Source organism: Neophocaena asiaeorientalis, unplaced genomic scaffold (assembly GCF_003031525.2).
Source record: "Neophocaena asiaeorientalis asiaeorientalis breed wild unplaced genomic scaffold, Neophocaena_asiaeorientalis_V1.1 scaffold605, whole genome shotgun sequence".
NCBI classification, from domain to species: domain Eukaryota; kingdom Metazoa; phylum Chordata; class Mammalia; order Artiodactyla; family Phocoenidae; genus Neophocaena; species Neophocaena asiaeorientalis.
Window position 1 is genome coordinate 251708 of NW_020172214.1, and position 18121 is coordinate 269828.

At 36.8% G+C, this 18121-nt stretch overlaps 1 protein-coding gene across 2 annotated transcripts in view; it reads left to right on the top strand.

Annotated features, from left to right (window-relative positions):
- Nucleotides 1–18121, top strand: part of NOX4 (NADPH oxidase 4) — a 142109-nt gene that overhangs the window by 97950 nt on the left and 26038 nt on the right. For both annotated transcript variants that reach the window (XM_024761781.1, XM_024761787.1), the window contains one exon: nt 6490–6571. In XM_024761781.1, the coding sequence (XP_024617549.1) occupies nt 6490–6571 (82 nt within the window). The remainder of the gene's footprint in view (nt 1–6489; nt 6572–18121) is intronic.

Here is an 18121-nt window from a genome sequence, read left to right on the forward strand (position 1 = left end):
AATGATCCTCTTACCCTGTAGCATTTGGCAGGGTGCTTGGAGCTATTTGGCAGGGTGGCTGTGCATGGGTGAAAGAAATATTCAACTTTGGGGGAACTAAACATTGACTCTAAGGTGACACCATTTTCTTAGGAACCAAAACCTAACTACAGTAGACCAGTAACTTCTTATAGGAAGTTAATAGTTTTGGCTTTACTCTGTATCACCATAGGCCCAGTGAGTCTTTGAATCCACCTTAATTCCAGAATGCATGAATTGAATAAGTACACTTAGCCACTGTCAGAATCCCCTTATCAATATAATCTCCTTTTTTTCTCCTCTTTTCTATTTTTTTTTTCATAATTTACTCTTGGTGTTTTGCACTTCTAGGTAAAAAGGAACATTTCTCATGTCTTATTGTTAGTCTTAAATTTAGCTCTTCATCCATGCCATTGTTTCTTCTTTAACTCCAATAGGTAGACCCCATTCTTTTGTATTTGTGTAAAAGTTGTCAAAGTGTATGTGTTTGAAGAGCTTGCCTCCAGTCCCTACCTCACTAACCAGAACATGGACTTGACCAGCTTATTTTCTTCTGTATAATTTCCTTTCCAAAGAAAAGGATGTGTTTGGGAACTATTAATATTATTGGGTTTTTGTGATACAGTAAATGGAGTGGGTAGAAAATGACTAGAGAAGTGAGAGAGAAGAATTTTCATTGGAAGGGATTAAGTTTCATTTTTTAAAAAAAGAGCAAGACGAAGAAAGAACAGGAAGTTGAGTGTAGAAAGGAAAGTTAGGAGAGAAAAAGAAAGATGAAACAAGTACCTGTTCTTCCTAACATGAAAATACAAGCTAGAGACCCTTGGGGGATAAACTCTGCCTTGCAGCAGAGAATGTTGAGATAGACAATCAGTGGAAGGAGGGTAAGAGAGTTTAAGATGTTTGTGGACACTTCGAATATAATCTTTTCTCATTCCAACTCACCTTCCCATGTATTAATGGTCAGTTTTTGAGCAATTCTATAAAATTAGAATAGCTTTATTATCTTTTGATGAATAGCTTGGCATGCACAAAGACCAAGCCACCTGGATCCCAGTTATTGTCAAGTTACTTTTTTTCATGACATTGATCACCTCCTGCACCTTCTACATATTTATGTGTTAAATTATCATCGTTGGACCAGCCTTTTCATAAAATAATGAATAACTTTTGAAGTAGATGCTGATTCATTATCAACAGATTTGAATGTTTTCATGTGTTCAGTGAAATTGTTATGGCTTACAGGGTGGATGGCAAAATACAAACATTTTGTTCAAGTTGCATGTTCATCACCAACTTTCTTGAAAAAGACAAATAAATTTAATATTTACTTTTATTTTTCTAAATGTTTATTTATTTATAAATTACTTTATTTACTTATTTTGGCTGTGCCAGGTCTTAGTTGTGGCATGCAGGATCTTTAGTTGCGGCATGTGGACTTCTTAGTTGTGGCATGCAGACTTCTTAGTCGCAGCATGCAAACTCTTAGTTGTGATGTGCAAGCAGGATCTAGTTCCCTGACCAGGGATCGAACCTGGGCCCTCTGCATGGGGAGCGCAGAGTCTTACCCACTGGACCACCAGGGAAGTCCCAATATTTACTTCTAAATTAATCATTATCTTTTCTTAGCTTATTACCGTTGAAATAAGTTACTACATTTCATGATAAGGGACAAAACCACTATAATAAGAGTGTTCAGGCTACCCTATACATTAGACTGTTTAACCTCTATTTCCTATACATTTTTCGTACCAACCTAAATTATAATTTTCTACATTTCCACTGACATTGTCACCTGGAGGCTTGATGGCTGTGTGCGTCTTATGGACCTCAGCATGGGGCATGGTGCAACTGGCTAGTATACTATGTGCCCTGAAAGGCCACTTGTTTATTTTTCCCATCATCAGCCCAGATTAGATGGTATTACTTGTCCCAGGGTATGTGTGTCTGAGGGCATTTCTGAGAGCAATTCTTCTTAACAATGAGCATCTCTATTGCAGTGAAGGTGTTAGTTATGTTACCTCTGGAAATAGCTGGAAAGGAAATGACTTATTCTGACTTAACTACACATTCATGCATCTCACCCAGTAGTAACCAAGGACACTGCAGAAGCTCTAAGTACAAAGTGGAGTTCTGTCAAACCCACCTGTTGCAGGTTGGGTTCACCAGAAACTGATTCTGAGAAGTAATTTGTGAATGTAAAATGCTTATTAGAGATCAACACCTGTGAAGGAAAGAGGAAGGCAGTGAAACTGGGTACAGGAAGAACCTGCACCACCATGTAGTCTCTATGAAGGCTCAGCCAAAGTGGCAGGAAGCTTTGGAGCAAATTTTACCCATCAGAGTTGCCTGTGTACAGCTAAACTACCCCTGCCTTGTTCAGTCACTGGATTTGAGCTGTTCTGGGAAAGGCAATTCATTCCCCTGCACCTAAGACAGACTCTGATGTAACTGACAGCTGGAGGCTACCTGCTGACTGTGCTTTTGCTTTTTCTCTTCCTTATTATTATAGTGGTAGAGAGAAGACTTTATTTTTTCTCATTCCAAGAATATATATGCATACTGTTTTTTTTGTTATGCAAATGTTTATTGCTTTTGTTACGTTCTGCATGTTGGGGAGGATTGCAGATTGCCTATTTTCCGCTAAAGGGAAAATAAAGAATTTGAGTCACAGTAAATGTACAAAACAGTTTGTTAAAATTGGAAAGAGTATTTTAGTTTTCTCATCTTTGTTTTCAAATAAACAAGTATATTGTCTCACAATTGGTTGTCCAGGGAACCCAGATTCATGTAACTGTGCACAGCATGTCATCCAGGTCTTGTTGCCTGGGAATCCTTTTGTTGATTGAATGAGAGAAAGAAACAGTGGGTGAAAGGCTACAAAAGCTTGTGTTAATTAAGATATATCCCCTACTGGTAGAAGATTACGGTCAGACATTATCACATCATTAGTCAGCTCATCAAAATATCACTTTGCAGAAAATCCTCTGGTTCTTTTCAGTGGCTTTAATGAAATTGTTCTAAGAAGCCCTGTGAAAGGACTGAGCTCTAGTTTTTGGATAACTGCCATTTTCTTAAGAAACAGACTTTGGGCCTACTGAGAAAGCAGATCAGCTGGTGTGACATTTTACTCTAAGAAAAGAAGAATTATTTAAAAATTTTTGCTATTTAACAAAGGAAACATAATTTATTTTGGTCTTTTCCTTAGCATCAGATAAAGAATGGGATGCTAATAGCTGAAATTTAGGAGACTAAAGAAGGATTAATGTAAGCATTTGAAACAATTTTTCATTTACTTGGACTTTTTTAAGGATAATTTTTATCATTTATTTTTATTCTCATAAAGAAAAAATAAGCAATCATTATACTTTTACGGGAAAAAGTTAATTATTCTCATTTAGGAATTTATATATATGGTATAAAAATGGAAAATTTAAAAAGGACAGTTTTAAGGTATGTGTATATTTTCTGTTTGTGTATATGTGAACTTTTTTTTTTGACAGTCGCGCTAGCTACTCAAGAGTTTTCATGTTCACTTGGTATTCCTTGCATTTATGATACTCAGATTAAAGGATGCTCCAGATGTAGGAATACTAATTATAGATTTCATAGTTTGGGTAGCTTAATAAATGATCTCTTATATGCTACTTTTGCTGTGTGTGTAGAGGGTGGGTTTTTGTTTGTTTTTTAGTCCTGTCAGTATAATGTCATCTCCAGAAATTTTTAAACTTATATTAATTTTCAACACCCAAGGATATATCATATTTAATATAGCTATTTGATTGAACAGTTCTTTACTTGATGTGTAAAGTTCATATTTGTTGTTGGGTTTTGCTTTTATTTTTCAAGACCCATTTTAGGAAAGGCATAAATGGGGGGCAAAAGAAGGAAAAAGAGAAACACTGCAAATCACTCATTTAATGGGATGCTACATAAATTGGGAAGTAGACTGAAAAGCATGGGTCATGTCATCAGAAAAATTTACTAGTCGTTCATTGAAATAATCATTAATTTCGTTGATGAAAAATAGCAGCATATGGGCTTCCCTGGTGGTGCAGTGGTTGCGAGTCCGCCTGCCGATGCAGGGGACACGGGTTCGTGCCCCGGTCCGGGAAGATCCCACATGCCGCGGGGCGGCTGGGCCCGTGAGCCATGGCCGCTGAGCCTGCGCATCCGGAGCCTGTGCTCTGCAACGGGAGAGGCCACAGCAGTGAGAGGTCCATGTACCACACACACACACAAAAAGCAGCATATCAGTTAATAGTAGAATTTAATTAAAAAAATATGAACTCAAATTAAAGAGTAAGTGTGCCTAAAGGAGAGAAAAATAAAGTATGCTTTCTTGGATTTGTGGACTGTAGGGTACAGCCACCTCTGTTTGAATTTTCTTAGTTCCTCTCCAAGTGTATTGTAAGAACTGTCAGAGTGGTGAAAAGAAAATGCAGAGTAGAGGTCAGCTAAACATCTGATTCGATCTACTTTAATAAATATGAGGATAAAATCCACATCCTGTTTCTCAGCCATACTTGTTAACCGCTGTACTCAAATGTTTAACGTCTGGCTATTCAGTAGCCTGGAAAGGGTGAGTCATCATCAAGCGTAGATTTTCAGTATTTTGTGGAAATTGCTCACCTTTTGTTAGTGATGGACTTACTGCAGTGCAGCGTTTCAGCTTTGTACTCTGTTCTCAGCCTGATGGTGTGACTCTGTCCAGGCTAGAGTACAGGTCCCCTGGCTTTTTATGGTTGATCGATGACCAGTGGGGCTCTTCTGAAAGGAGTTAAGATTAACCTAGGCAAACAGTTTTCTGTATCCAGTAAAAATGGAAATCAGAAATAGTCTTTCAACAAATATTTATCTAACACCTTAATATGTATCAGATAGTGTTCTGCATCCTGGTGGCACAATACCCATCTACTAGGAGGAGGGAGAGGGGTGGCTAGACAAATGTATATAACAGTAAAAAGATAATATTATAGATTCCATGAGAGCGTAGCACAGAGTGTACTAGGAGTACCCAGCAGGGCCATCTATTCCAGATTTGGCAGGAAGAAAGAAAGAAAGAGGAGGGATCAAGGAAGCCTTCCCTAGGGATGACTCTAGAGATAGTGACTATCTAATCCTAGAAATGTGGGATCAGTATTAGAGTGATAGATTACTCTATCAGGGCAGATAGCTTTTCGTTATAACTATTTCTAAGGTAGAACTGAGGATTCTTCCTTTCTCCACACTCCATTTTTCCCTTCTCTTCTTTTCTGTTTCCTGTCTCACTTCTTCCCTCCCTGTCTCTTTCTCTTCCTCTTTCTTTTCCTCCCTTTCTCCCTCTTTCCTTCGTTATGAATTCATGAGTACAGCATTGTATTAATCAGATTCTTGGTTCATGACCCACTGTCATCATTGGACAATTTCTGGCTCTCATTCATTCACTGATTTATGATGCTATAATGAATACATATGACTTTATTAACAATTTCTTTCACCTGCCTTTTTGCTTTTCTCCTATTTCATCCCCTCACTCCTTCTAAAAGGTAACCATTGTCCTGAATTGTGTACATCATCCCTTTTTCCACTGATTTTCTTTGTTTCATATATAACATACCCAAATAACACATTGCTTAGTTAGTTTTTAACTCAACAAAAAATAATATTCTTCTATATGTAATCTGCTGGTATTTTTTTCACTCAACATCATACTAGTACGATTCACTGTGTTTTTATTTGTAACTGAATTCATTGTTTCACTTCAACGAATATTCTATTGTGTGAATATACCACAAACTATCCATTCTCCTGTTCCTAGGCAATTGAGTTGTTTCCATTTATGTTGTTCTGACCAGTGCTGCTATGAATATTCTTTTTCTTCTGCCTGAGACATATTTGAAAGTTTCTGCAGAGTATATACCTAGCGAAGGAAATATTGGCTCATAGGGTATGCAAAAGTTAAACTTAAAAGATAATACGGAATTGTTTTCCAAAGCTATTGCACCAACTTGCATTTCCGCCAGAATTATATAAGAGCTTATGTTGATACAATCCTAACACTTGGTCTTGTGAGATTAATTTCTGTCAATTGAATGCCACATAATGTGAATGCTATCTTATGGTGTGTGGTTTTAATTCTCATTTCCCAGGTTACTAATGAGTTTGTGCATCTCTTGGTATATTTATTGGTCATATATGTTTCCTCTAACCTTTCAATTATAAGATTTTAATATTAGTTTATACTAATTTGTTATTAGTATAAACTAATACTAAATACTTGTTATTTTTATATATGCAGTTGTTATGACATCTTAATTAGAAAAATATGCATAGTCATTAAAGTGAAATAAAAACCTATTTTGGTAGTACATAAAATGTACAAGATATGCAGTCAAAATAGTTAACAAATTAAAAGAATAGGAAATAATTCTATTTTGAAATTCTTTTATGACTTTTTTCATAGCCTGTTGTTTATTTTTCTTTTGACAGAACGATTTCGAGATTTACTCCTTCCTCCATCTAGTCAAGACTCCGAGATTCTGCCCTTCATTCAATCTAGAAATTATCCCAAGTAAGCAATAGGAGTTCTCTAGGTATTGTGAAGGGAATGGGCATAATGACGGGCGAGCTTTGGGAGGGCAAAGAAAAAATTTTTCCATTTTAGGATTTCTGAAAAGGCCTGAAAAACCTAACCTAACTAACTAGAGCATCTCCTGCACTATAATGTCTCAAGCTCTTCACAGCTAATCCCTCATCTGGTTTCCTGTTTTCTATCCTTTAAATGTAAGGATTCATTTATATATATATTTTTGTTGTTGTTGTTGTTTCGTTTTGTTTTTTGCAGTACACGGGCCTCTCACTGTTGTGGCCTCTGCCATTGCGGAGCACAGGCTCCGGGCGCGCAGGCTCAGCAGCCATGGCTCACGGGCCCAGCCGCTCCGAAATAAGTGGTTTTCAAAATAACCACATGCTAGATATGATTTTAGGAATTTATTCTTCTTTAGCATCTTGATAACTCTTTCTTAAATGGGATAGACTTTTTCTTAGATGCCACAAATGTATTAATTGGTTGAAGCAATGTGCCTCATCTTCCCAGAGAATAAGGAAGTACCAGGTTTTTATTAGGTATTCTCTTCCCTAAAAGCTGATGTACGCTGGTGTCTTGATCCTTCCTGTGGAAGCTTGGAGTACCCTCTACTATTTGAGTAATCTAACTCTCTTTACTAGCTAGTATGCAACAGGCTAAAGAATGAATAAATTATTATCTGAAATAGAAAAAACGGTCACCAAATTAAAGAATTAGAGCTTGGTTTACAAATATTTAATCAAAACTCATCATGGTGCTAAGTGATTCATTCTTTGATCAGTTTGGCGGTTTATTCAAGTATTTACTGAACTTCACCTGAGTTAGTTTTTCCCTGATTTCATAGCTATGATAATATTTACTTAATTCTGGTCACAAAATAAATACATAATCTGAATTAACTGTTCATTGTTTCAGATATTAATCCAGGTTTAATCTCTAGCAGTAATCTTCCAATCTCTTCCCAGTACTCACAGGGACACACATGTACTTGGAGAAGCCTTGCGTGGGTACATTACTCATGTTCATGTTGGCAGGGAGCATGGAGGTGCCTGAAGAGATCCATGCATGTCTATCAGTATTTTTGCCCACAGCTGCTATTTGCAGGGGCCAGTGCCTCTTGGGCTTACTGTCTGACTGACACCATTGTTTAAAGGAGACTTACAATGTTTCTCAACTCGTAATCTGTCTGCAGTTGTTTCCCTAGGTTTCCTTAGCTTTACAAGTATCCTTCTTGTTCTTAGATTTCTTTTCTGATAGTGATGTGATCCATTCTAATATTTAACAGACATCATGTGACATCCTTTGTCGGTGTCTAACCCTTGGAGTAGATATACTTTTTGACATCTGCAGATTAAAGAAATAAATATCATCCACTGATGCCACACACACCGTATTACAGCAGTTCAGTGTGCAGACTCTGAAGCAGATTGCCTTCCCTGCTGACTTGGTGACCTGGGTGACCTAACCCTCTGTGCCTCTGTTCCACCTGTGTGAAAGGAGGAAGATAATAATACTTACCACTCAAGCACGATACAAAGATTAAATGAAGTAATAAAATATTTTGAACTGAGCTTGACACAGTAAATAGTGCATTTTAGCTGCAGATGTTATTTATTGCTATTCATTTAAAATTGCATCTAGAATTAACTAGATTTGCATGTTTCCAAACACCATAGGAAATAAGTTGTTCATTTATCTTGCAGGATAGCTTTTATGTCAAGATACTTTCGTCCCCCCACCCTTATTAATATTTAGGGAAGTACTATTTATTCAATATTTCTAAATTACTGCGAGATGCTGATGTGAGGCACCACTTAGGTGACCACTTAACATCTTTATGAGCTTCAGTTTTCTGAACTATCAAATGAAAATATGCTAATTAAAGGTTTCTGGGGCTGAAAATATTTACATAAAATTCTGGATTAAATACAATTAGTTTATTTAAGTTACAGAATATTAACTATTTTCATCTTCCCATAGCTGATTTAATGTCTAGTTTGGCAGAATTTTAGGAGATGCTGGGGGAAATAGAAGGGATAATATAATTCTGTTTGTGCTGTGCCTAGGCAGTGTTGAGTTGGTCCAGGAAAGAGCATAGGAGCAAAAACTCTGTGCATGTAAACAATGCCCACTTAAAGAATGTTGCGGTAGAAGAGAAAGTTGTGGTAAGGGCCAATTAGTAAATACAGGTGGGCAGGGAATCTGTGTGTCTAGACCTAATTTAAACTAATTTTGTATTATTCATGGTTTTTAATACTCTCATTTTTTTCCTCTCATTTATATTCATTCTCAGATATACTCTCATTTATTCATTATTGAAGATAACTAAAATCAAGGAATTTGTAATTTTGTGACACAAAGATTTCTAGAAAGCTGAAAGTTTAATCAAGCCGTTAGTATTTGTTGCTTTTATTCACAATGCCGTATACCTATTTATATTAAGATTTTTTTTTAGTAATTGTTTGAGAGTTTAATTTATTTGTATGTCGCTAAAATTTCAGCAGCTAGATCTGCTTTATAGTAAATGACATTATGTTTTTATATTAATAAACATAGAATTGGCTGCTGAATTCTACCAGATAAGTTTTTGGCACTTACAGATATAACCATATAATTTTTTTAACAACTTTATTGGAGTATAATTGCTTTACAATGTTGTGTTAGTTTCTGCTGTATAACAAAGTGAATCAGCTATATGTATACATATATCCCCATATCCCCTCCCTCTTGCGTCTCCCTCCCACTCTCCCTATCCCACCGCTCTAGGTGGTCACAAAGCACAGAGCTGATCTCCCTATGCTATGCGGCTGCTTCCCACTAGCTATTTTACATTTGGTAGTGTATATATGTCCATGCCACTCTCTCACTTTGTCCCAGCTTACCATTTCCACTCCCCGTGTTCTCAAGTCCATCTTCTACCTCTGCGTCTTTATTCCTGTCCTGCCCCTAGGTTCATCAGAACCTTTTTTTTTTTTTTAGATTCCATATATATGTGTTAGTATACGGTATGTGTTTTTCTCTTTGTGACTTACTTCACTCTGTATGACAGACTCTAGGTCCATCCACCTTACTACAAATCACTCAATTTTGTTTCTTTTTGTGGCTGAGTAATATTCCATTGTATATATGTGCCACATCTTCTTTATCCATTCATCCGTTGATGGACACTTAGGTTGCTTCCATGTCCTGGCTATTGTAAACAGAGCTGCAATGAATATTGTGGTACCTTTCTCTTTTTGAGTTATGGTTTTCTCGGGGTATATGCCCAGTAGTGGGATTGCTGGGTCGTATGGTAGTTCTATTTTTAGTTATTTAAGGAACCTCCTTACTGTTCTCCATGGTGGCTGTATCAAATGACATTCCCACTACATTAAGATTATTCTGATTCTTTTACTGACTCATTGAATATAGACTCCATTTGTGAGAAATACATTTTAAGAGCTAAAATATGGGTTAAGAAGTGACTTATTTGCCCTATATTACATGGTGTCACAGAGTGATATTTACAGAGGATAATGTAGCTGACCTTCTTTAAGTGAGACTCATCTACACTGGTTAATATAAGCTGATGAATGGACTGTGGTAATTTGGATTGGGAGTGGGTTCTCTAGTGAGCATAGTGTCCCTATAATTTTGAGCATCTTATAGAGACACCTAACAGATAATGAAATGTGGAAAAGGGTGTCTTTTATTTAGGGAAAGAATTCATGAAGAGAACTGACTAGTTCTTGAAATGTGTGTGTACGTGTGTTTTTTAAGGGTAAGCCATTTTTGAAAAAGCGTTACCTGCGATGATGCTGGGGAACATTGTTCTAAATTGTAATCATGCTAATTAGTCACATTCTTACATTCCTGAATTCAAAGTTGACCCATTGCCCAAACCGGGCACATCCATTCTCATCAGAATGTCATAGAAGACATTGCACCATGAAAATTCGCAGAGCAGGAATAGATGTGTCAGAAATAGATAGATGAGTGAAAAGCAGGAAATGAATGCGTACTTAATAGAAAGTAAATATTGATTCATAGGTTAGAGGAAAGAAATGGAGATAATGAGCTTAAGTTTTGTTGCTCATTTCTTAGCTGTCATCATCATTATTAACTGTGAAGGCTTTAGGTTTATAATGTATTTAGAATAGAGGGTAGCTATAAATATTCTTATCCTTGTAAATACAGCTTCGGGATGTAAAACGGTTGAAGACATTTGGCATAATTTTACTCACAAATGACTTGCAACCATGTTGGCAATTAGGCCAGCAAAACGTATTCCAATGGCTCTGAAAGTTTAACCATAACACATATAAAAATATTGTGGAAAACAGGAATAAAATGTCACGTATCTCTATTTCGTTCTCATAAAGATCAAATTCTCTGGAATGCTTAATGTCAGAACTGTTTAGAGAGGGGAATACTATTTATGACAAAATTCAGAGCTCTTTCTTTTTGGCTTGGTTCGCCACCAGAGGACAACCTTGATTATTTGGACAATAAAAACAATGTCTCAACTTAATGTCATTTCCAATGGGCTGTTTAAAAATGGCTTAAAACAGTGATATTGAGTAATATACTTAAATTGCAGAGCCTCAGATGACCTTTCCAGATGTCATCTATTCTCCAAATTGTCTTCCTTTCTCTTCCCAAAGAAAGTTTTGAGTTCCTCTTCCTCCAGAGACCCTCCCTCCAGAGACCCTCCCTCCCACTTCAGTAATTTTTGTTCAATCTGCACATTTGTAATATATTTGTTACCTGAGTGAAGTTATTCTCATTCATAAGAAAAAATAGCAACATTTAACACTTTTTACATGCCAGGATTGTGTTATGTGCTTTATATGCATTATTTCATTTAATCTTTACCATCCCCTATGAGTTAGGTAGGACCATCTTCCCAATTTTACAGATTTTACAGATTAAGGGACTGAAATTTAAAGGGGTTAAGTGACTTATCCAAAGTCACATGGCAGAGCTGGGTCTCAAACCCAGGTCTGTTTGGCCCCCAAATTATACCTAATTGTGCTATACTGCCTCTCATTTATTCATCTGTCCATTTTTCCATTCTTCAAATATTTATTCAAAAACTACATGCACCAGAAGCACTCATAATTACTGAAAATACAAAAATGATTAGGACATAGTATATGGCTTTGTGGGACCTAGAGTCCCATTGGGGAAAAGCAGAATCAGAGTTTAATGGAGAAATTAATTATAGCAATATGATAAGTCCTATAAATTATAGAGAAGTACTAAATTCAATCGGAGAAGAGAAGATAAAGTGTCTTCCTGTCTAGGCAATTCATGTAAAGTTTAATTTTCCCTTTGGGGAAAATCTTGACAAGTGCTATGGAACCAGATGAAGAGGCTTTTTATAGATGGAACAAAGAGTATAACAGCATATGGAACTGTGAAAGTGGGTGGTTCATTGAGAGATCATATTTCATATTCAGGAGGGAAGTGATAAAGGATCGATTCTGTCATAATAGTAATAGGGAAAAGCAGATAGATGTCTGAGAATGTTAGGAGACACAATCAGCAGAATGGGATGACTATTGGACAAAAAGAAGAGGAGGTAGAGGATGAAAGGGTGAGGGGAGGGAAGGGAAGAGGAAGGACTTTAAGGAAGGAATTCAAGCAGTTTCACTTGTATCGCATGCTGGCTTACTGTCCCCATGACTGAGGACAAGTGGGAGGTCTTTCTGAACATGATTTTTTTCCCCTCTATTTCAAATACAATATTAGCACTACAGGAAAAACTCCCTGTTTCTCCTTTACTCTCACATACAATACTTCTAACACCAGGTACGTGGGAGTTTTTTCCGCACCAACCAATTCTTTGACACCAGATGGGTGTCTGGCAATTCAATTCAATTCTGACACTAACCAGAGTTAGTTGCAGACCCTACAGCTTAGGGATTCAGTCCCCTAAGATTTCTCACTCCCACTTCAGATGCCAATCACAAGTAGGAAGTTCCCAAGTTACTTACAGCGTCTGCCCAAATTAGCTACAAATCAGGGTTCCCATGATCCTCTCCTTGGATTCTGTCCTTTGCTCACAGAACTCAGGGAAACACGTACGGATTTATTATACAATAAAGGATATGAAAAAGCATACAGGTGAACAGCCAGATGAAGAGATACATAAGGTGAAGTCTGGAAGTGTCCCAAGTGCAGGAGATTCTGTCCCCATAGAGTTGGCATGCACCACCCCCTTGGCATGTAGATGTGTTCATCAACCTGGGAGCTCTCTAAACCCCTTTTTATGGAGGCTTCGTCACAGAGGCATGGTCAGTTATTAGCTTCATTTCCAGCTCCTCTCCCCTCTCCAGAGAATAGGAGGGGGTGGAGCTGAAACTTCCAAGCTTCTAATCATGGCCTGGCATTTCTGGTGACCAGCTGCATCCTGGAGCCCACAAAGAATTGTCTCATCAGAACAAGAGACATTCCTAGAATCAGGAAATTCCAAGAATATAGGAACTCTGTGCCAGATGCTCCTATCATTGAGGAAATTACAAAGGTCTTAGGAGCTCTGTGTCAGGAATAAGAGTCAAAGACTAAATACTAGAATAAAAGATTTTCCTAGTACCCATATGTAGAAGAGTTTAGGAGCTCTGTGTCAGGAACTAGGGATGGGTGGGTAGATAGACAGATAAGTACCTTCCCTCTAGTGTTGCTTTGAGGAACACACAGTGCCTGGCATAATTCTACCTCTTAAAGCTTTGTGATTGTTAAATAAAATGATGTAAAGTACCTGACTTTTTGCAAATGTGAATTCTCATTAGCATCCCCATTCCCAGCTCTATTCCACCTTTTCCCAAAGCTATGCCTCACCTCAGGGCAGGGTGGTGAGGTTCTATCCCTTCATTCCAGTCTAGATCCTGCCAGAACGGACATGTTCTGCCCAACAATGATGGCTCTGGGTGATGGGATCTGATGGCACAGTGATTACTCAGGAAGGGACTCTTTCTATTGTGGGCCTGCTTATGACGGATGCACAGCTGTTCTAGTAGTTTCCACAATCACAGCTAATCATAACATTCTTCATAATGTACATAATATTAAAGGATTACTTTCTTTCATTTTCTCATCCCTAAACTTAGGTTTTCTTTTATTTAGTAGATAATATTCCAACACCTAGCTGGCAGGAGATCTAAAAAAATTGATATTTTTAGGATTCTTAATTCTTGAATATTTTCGAATCTAGGCAAGCATAATATCAAAATTAAGCTGATCTATCCATAGATAGTAGGTCCCAGCCCCTGAGCTGGAATTCACAAGTAAAAACCCTGCCATCAGGACTGCAAAAGCAAGTTGGACCACCCAAAAAAAAAAAAAACACCGAACAGTTCTACAAAAACTGAGGCATTGCTGAAATTGTGAACATTCTGCTCAGACATTTGATAAGTCAAAGAACTCTGTTAGTGCAGGACTAATGGACAAGGAATAAGGATGCCTCCGTGCTGAGTAAGAGAATCACTGGTTCTGGACTCAAATAAGAACTGGTTCAAGGATGGGGCCAAGATGAACCTGTAGCTGGGAGGTCAGGAAGCTGAAATCTTAGAACAAGTTGAGGAAGTAAACACTTTCTAGGAGATTAAGTTAAGCATATTGGTTGGATTCTCCATCTAGTGCCTTTGAGACCATTTACTTTCTTTGTCCTGCCTCATCCTGCATTCTCAGCTGTCATACATCTTCTCAGAAATCAGCTGTTTTTAGTTTTTTAATTGTTTATTTGTCATTGACTCAGAAATTGTCTATCAGTTGAGAGAGAAAGTGGCCTGAAGTTCTTCCTTTGTTAAAAATCTTAAAATCCTATCTTAACATCCTTGGATAGAAACAACCTCCTTTTTGCATAAGGTGATATATAGCTCCTCAACAATATTCTCAGCTCTAGAAGAGTGAGATATTATCAAAGTTAAGCCATGATTTTAGAAACAATTTATGAACCTATAGTAAAAATGAATATTAAAAAAGCAGTTAAAAGTTAATCTATTCATAATGGTTATGGTAGTATAATTTTGATAATATACTTGTTTTATGGAACTTCTAGCCAAAGAATTTTTCTCCTTGCAGCCCCTAAATTAATTAACGGTTTCTGTTGGAAAATCTTGATTAAATGATTCAGAACTCCAAGAAACAGACATCAGTCAAAGCAGTTTTTCGAACAATGTCGCTTTTATTTATGCATGAGATTGTATTATGTATTAATCACTCACTCGTTAATTACAGAGATTTCTTAGCCCTCTGCTGGTGAAGTTTTCTTCCTTAAGTTGTTCCTAAAGTCTAAGCAGTGTGGACCACTACCCACCACCTCCCACCAAGTCTTAGTTTAAATGTTAAGGGCTTGCCTGGGTCACCATATTTAAAATCCCCACCTGCACCAGCTCACTCTCTATCCTCCTACCTGCTCTTGTAGCACCATCAATGTCACATAGGATATTGTTAGGAACACAGACTTTACCCCAGACTTACTGACCTAGAAAATCTGGGGGTGGAGGCCAGCACTCTGTGTTTTATAGCAAACCCTCCAAACGATTCTGATGTACACTAGCATTTGAGGACCATTAGAGAAAGATAGAAAGATTTCAAAGACTTTCTCAAGCTTTTTAACTCCCTCCCACTCCTTGTTGTTTTTATTGATATGATTACTTCCTGGGAAAGGAATAGTCTAAAACTGCAACTGTCCTTTCCAGGGAAACAGTTAATCACATTCACCTTTTTCCCAGAAACAACTGTTATATGAAGGATGGCTCTGAACCCTTCCATCCTGCAAAGCAGGAATATCCAGGAGTTCCTTGATACAATGTGCCCTTTTCATATTTTGTTTTGCCTTTATGTATTATCCCTAACCAAAATAATTTCTAATTGACTGTAATCATTAATATGTGATCATTAAGAAGATGAGCTTTGGAGTCAGTCTTACAAGAAATTTAGTAACGCTTCTTAATAGAAACGTGGCCTTGAGGAAATTACTTAACATTTTGAGTTTTGGTTCCCACCCCAGTAAAAGGGAGATTATACCTTCCTGTGAAGGTTGTTGTGTGAATTAGGAGTAAAGGTGTATATAGAACATTTAGGTAGGTCCTGGGTTAAATTAAATGTTCAATGAGGAGTATCTATTATTATGATACCTTATTTTAGGTTTTGGGAGGTAAGGGTCTCAGATAGTTTTTGATTTTTTTAAAAAATTAGAATCACTTTTAAAGTAAATCAGATGAAGATAACAAAGGCAAATAATTTTCCAGAAATGTACATTTGCACCAGCATTAAATGTATGTAAATTATAACTCTTTATTCTTAATAATAAAATCTAACATTTATCAAACACTTACTATGTCCAGGCACCATGGTAAAAGTTTTATCAAGTATATTTGCAGTCAGCTACATAAAACAGAAGCATAGCTAAAAGTGATGAGGGCTTGTTTTTCTCATGTGACAAGAAGTACCAAGGTAAGTGGTGGCTTATGTTAATTCAGGGTCAGCATATTACATCTGAGGTGTCTGCAACTCCCCTTTCCTTCTCTCGATTGCAAGATGCCTCTTTCAGCTTCAGCCATCGTATTCTTTTTCCAGACAGAAGAAAGAAGAGCAGAGGGCATAAAAGGTGCAGGCAAGCTGAGTCAGCATCCTCCTTTACAAGGAGCTGCTCAGAACCCCAACCCCAAACGTCTTACATCTTATTACCCTAAAGTGGGTCTTATGTCTTTGTAAGAAAGGGTGAGAAATATAGTCATTTTTTTTTCTTAAGTGGATACATTACTGTAACGCCACCACCAATTGGGAATAAGGGAGAGAAAACAGATAAAGGGTAGGCAACCAGTGGTCTTTACCTTGCCTGAATTATCTCATTTAATCCTTACAATAACCAGTGATGTGTGTATTATTTACATCACCTTCTGTTTACAAAGAGTGTAATTGAGGTATAAAGTGATAGGTAACTTGATCAAGGTTACATAGCTACTAACTGCTGAAGCCATGATTTAAACTCGATTTAGAGCCTACATTCTAATTTACTATATTACTATATAGTAAACACATAGTTTTATTCATCTTCCTTAAATTTTCTTTAATAGCTCTTTGAAGTTGCATTTTTCCCTCCTACTTGGATTTTAAAAGGCTATTTTTTTGCTGTTAAAATCTCTGTACTGAAAGTAATTGCTGTGAAAGTTTTGAGAACAGACAATTTTACCCTACTGTGAGCATTCTCCCCTCTAGTGAATGAGGCTGCAAGTGTATTGTCTCTAAATTAAAGGCAAATGAACGTGTTGAGCATATTTTATTCTTTCAGTACTTCTTTCAACCAAAATTTTTTAGTGCCTATTGTACGCCAGCAACTAGAAATAACAACTGAGCTAAACTATTTTAACAGTGTCCTGGTTTTCCTGGGTTTTTGAGTTAGTAGTAAAACCCAAGGAGGAAATCTGGTGATTCCTAGACAATAGGGCTAGCTGTATTTATAAAAATATGTTTTATTTTTTATGGCATTTTATTGTTTTCAAAGCGCTTTCATGTGTAGTATTTTGTTTGTTACACCCATTTATTCTATGAGTTTATCTTATATTTACCTCTTTTTGATGAAAAGCCTCTAATCAATCAGAGTAAGCATAGAAGCTAGAATGATAGAAACTTATAGCAGTAGAGTGATTATTTCTTCCTGTCTAAAAAATATTGCAGCTGGTAAGTTGTATCACAGCTGAAATCCAGCATTTTGGGGTTCTGTTATTCCAGAATCACCTAGGGAGGAAAAAAATGATGGCAGAGGAAGGTGAGACAAAACATTAAAATCCATATAATCAGGGTGGCAGGAGGGCAAAAAAAAAAAAAAAAATCCATATACTCACAAAATATGGTAATATTACACTTAATTCCCAAAGGCTGTCTAACTTTATAGGTTTAGATTTTGTTGATGGTATTTCTGAACTCTTACTTTCTTGGATTATATTTTTAAATATAGTTCTGTGTCATTGTTTTGGTTTTGATTTCAGAGTCTACAGTTATATATATATGTGTGTGTATATATATATATATGAGACATTACTTGCCTGTCTTCCTTTTCAACCACTTTCTTTTTTTCTGTTAGTATTTAGTGATCATTTTTCTACAATAGTTGTTCTCTGTCTCCTGGTAATGCTGATATAAATTATGTATGATTTTATTTGCATTCCGTATTGATCGTACAATTTTGGAGAAGATTCACATTCAGGTAGCAGACATTACCCTCCAGATCTTGAAATAACTAAATCATCACTTTCTATAAAGTCACGAAGAAGATAATATTCACAGAATACAAAAGAAAAATAGAGGGAAAAATCTCACTTTATTATCAACATTAATGGAATTCTCTGGAAAGACACATTAGAGCAGTGCTTCTCAGACTTTAATGTGTTTACAAACCACCCAGAGGCCTCAATAAAACACAGATTCTGATTCAGTAAGTCTGAGGTTGGATCTAAAATTTTGTCTTCTAACAAGTTCTCATATAAAATTAATGCTATTGGTCCAAGAACCACACTTTGGATGGAAACATACCACATATTTGTCAAA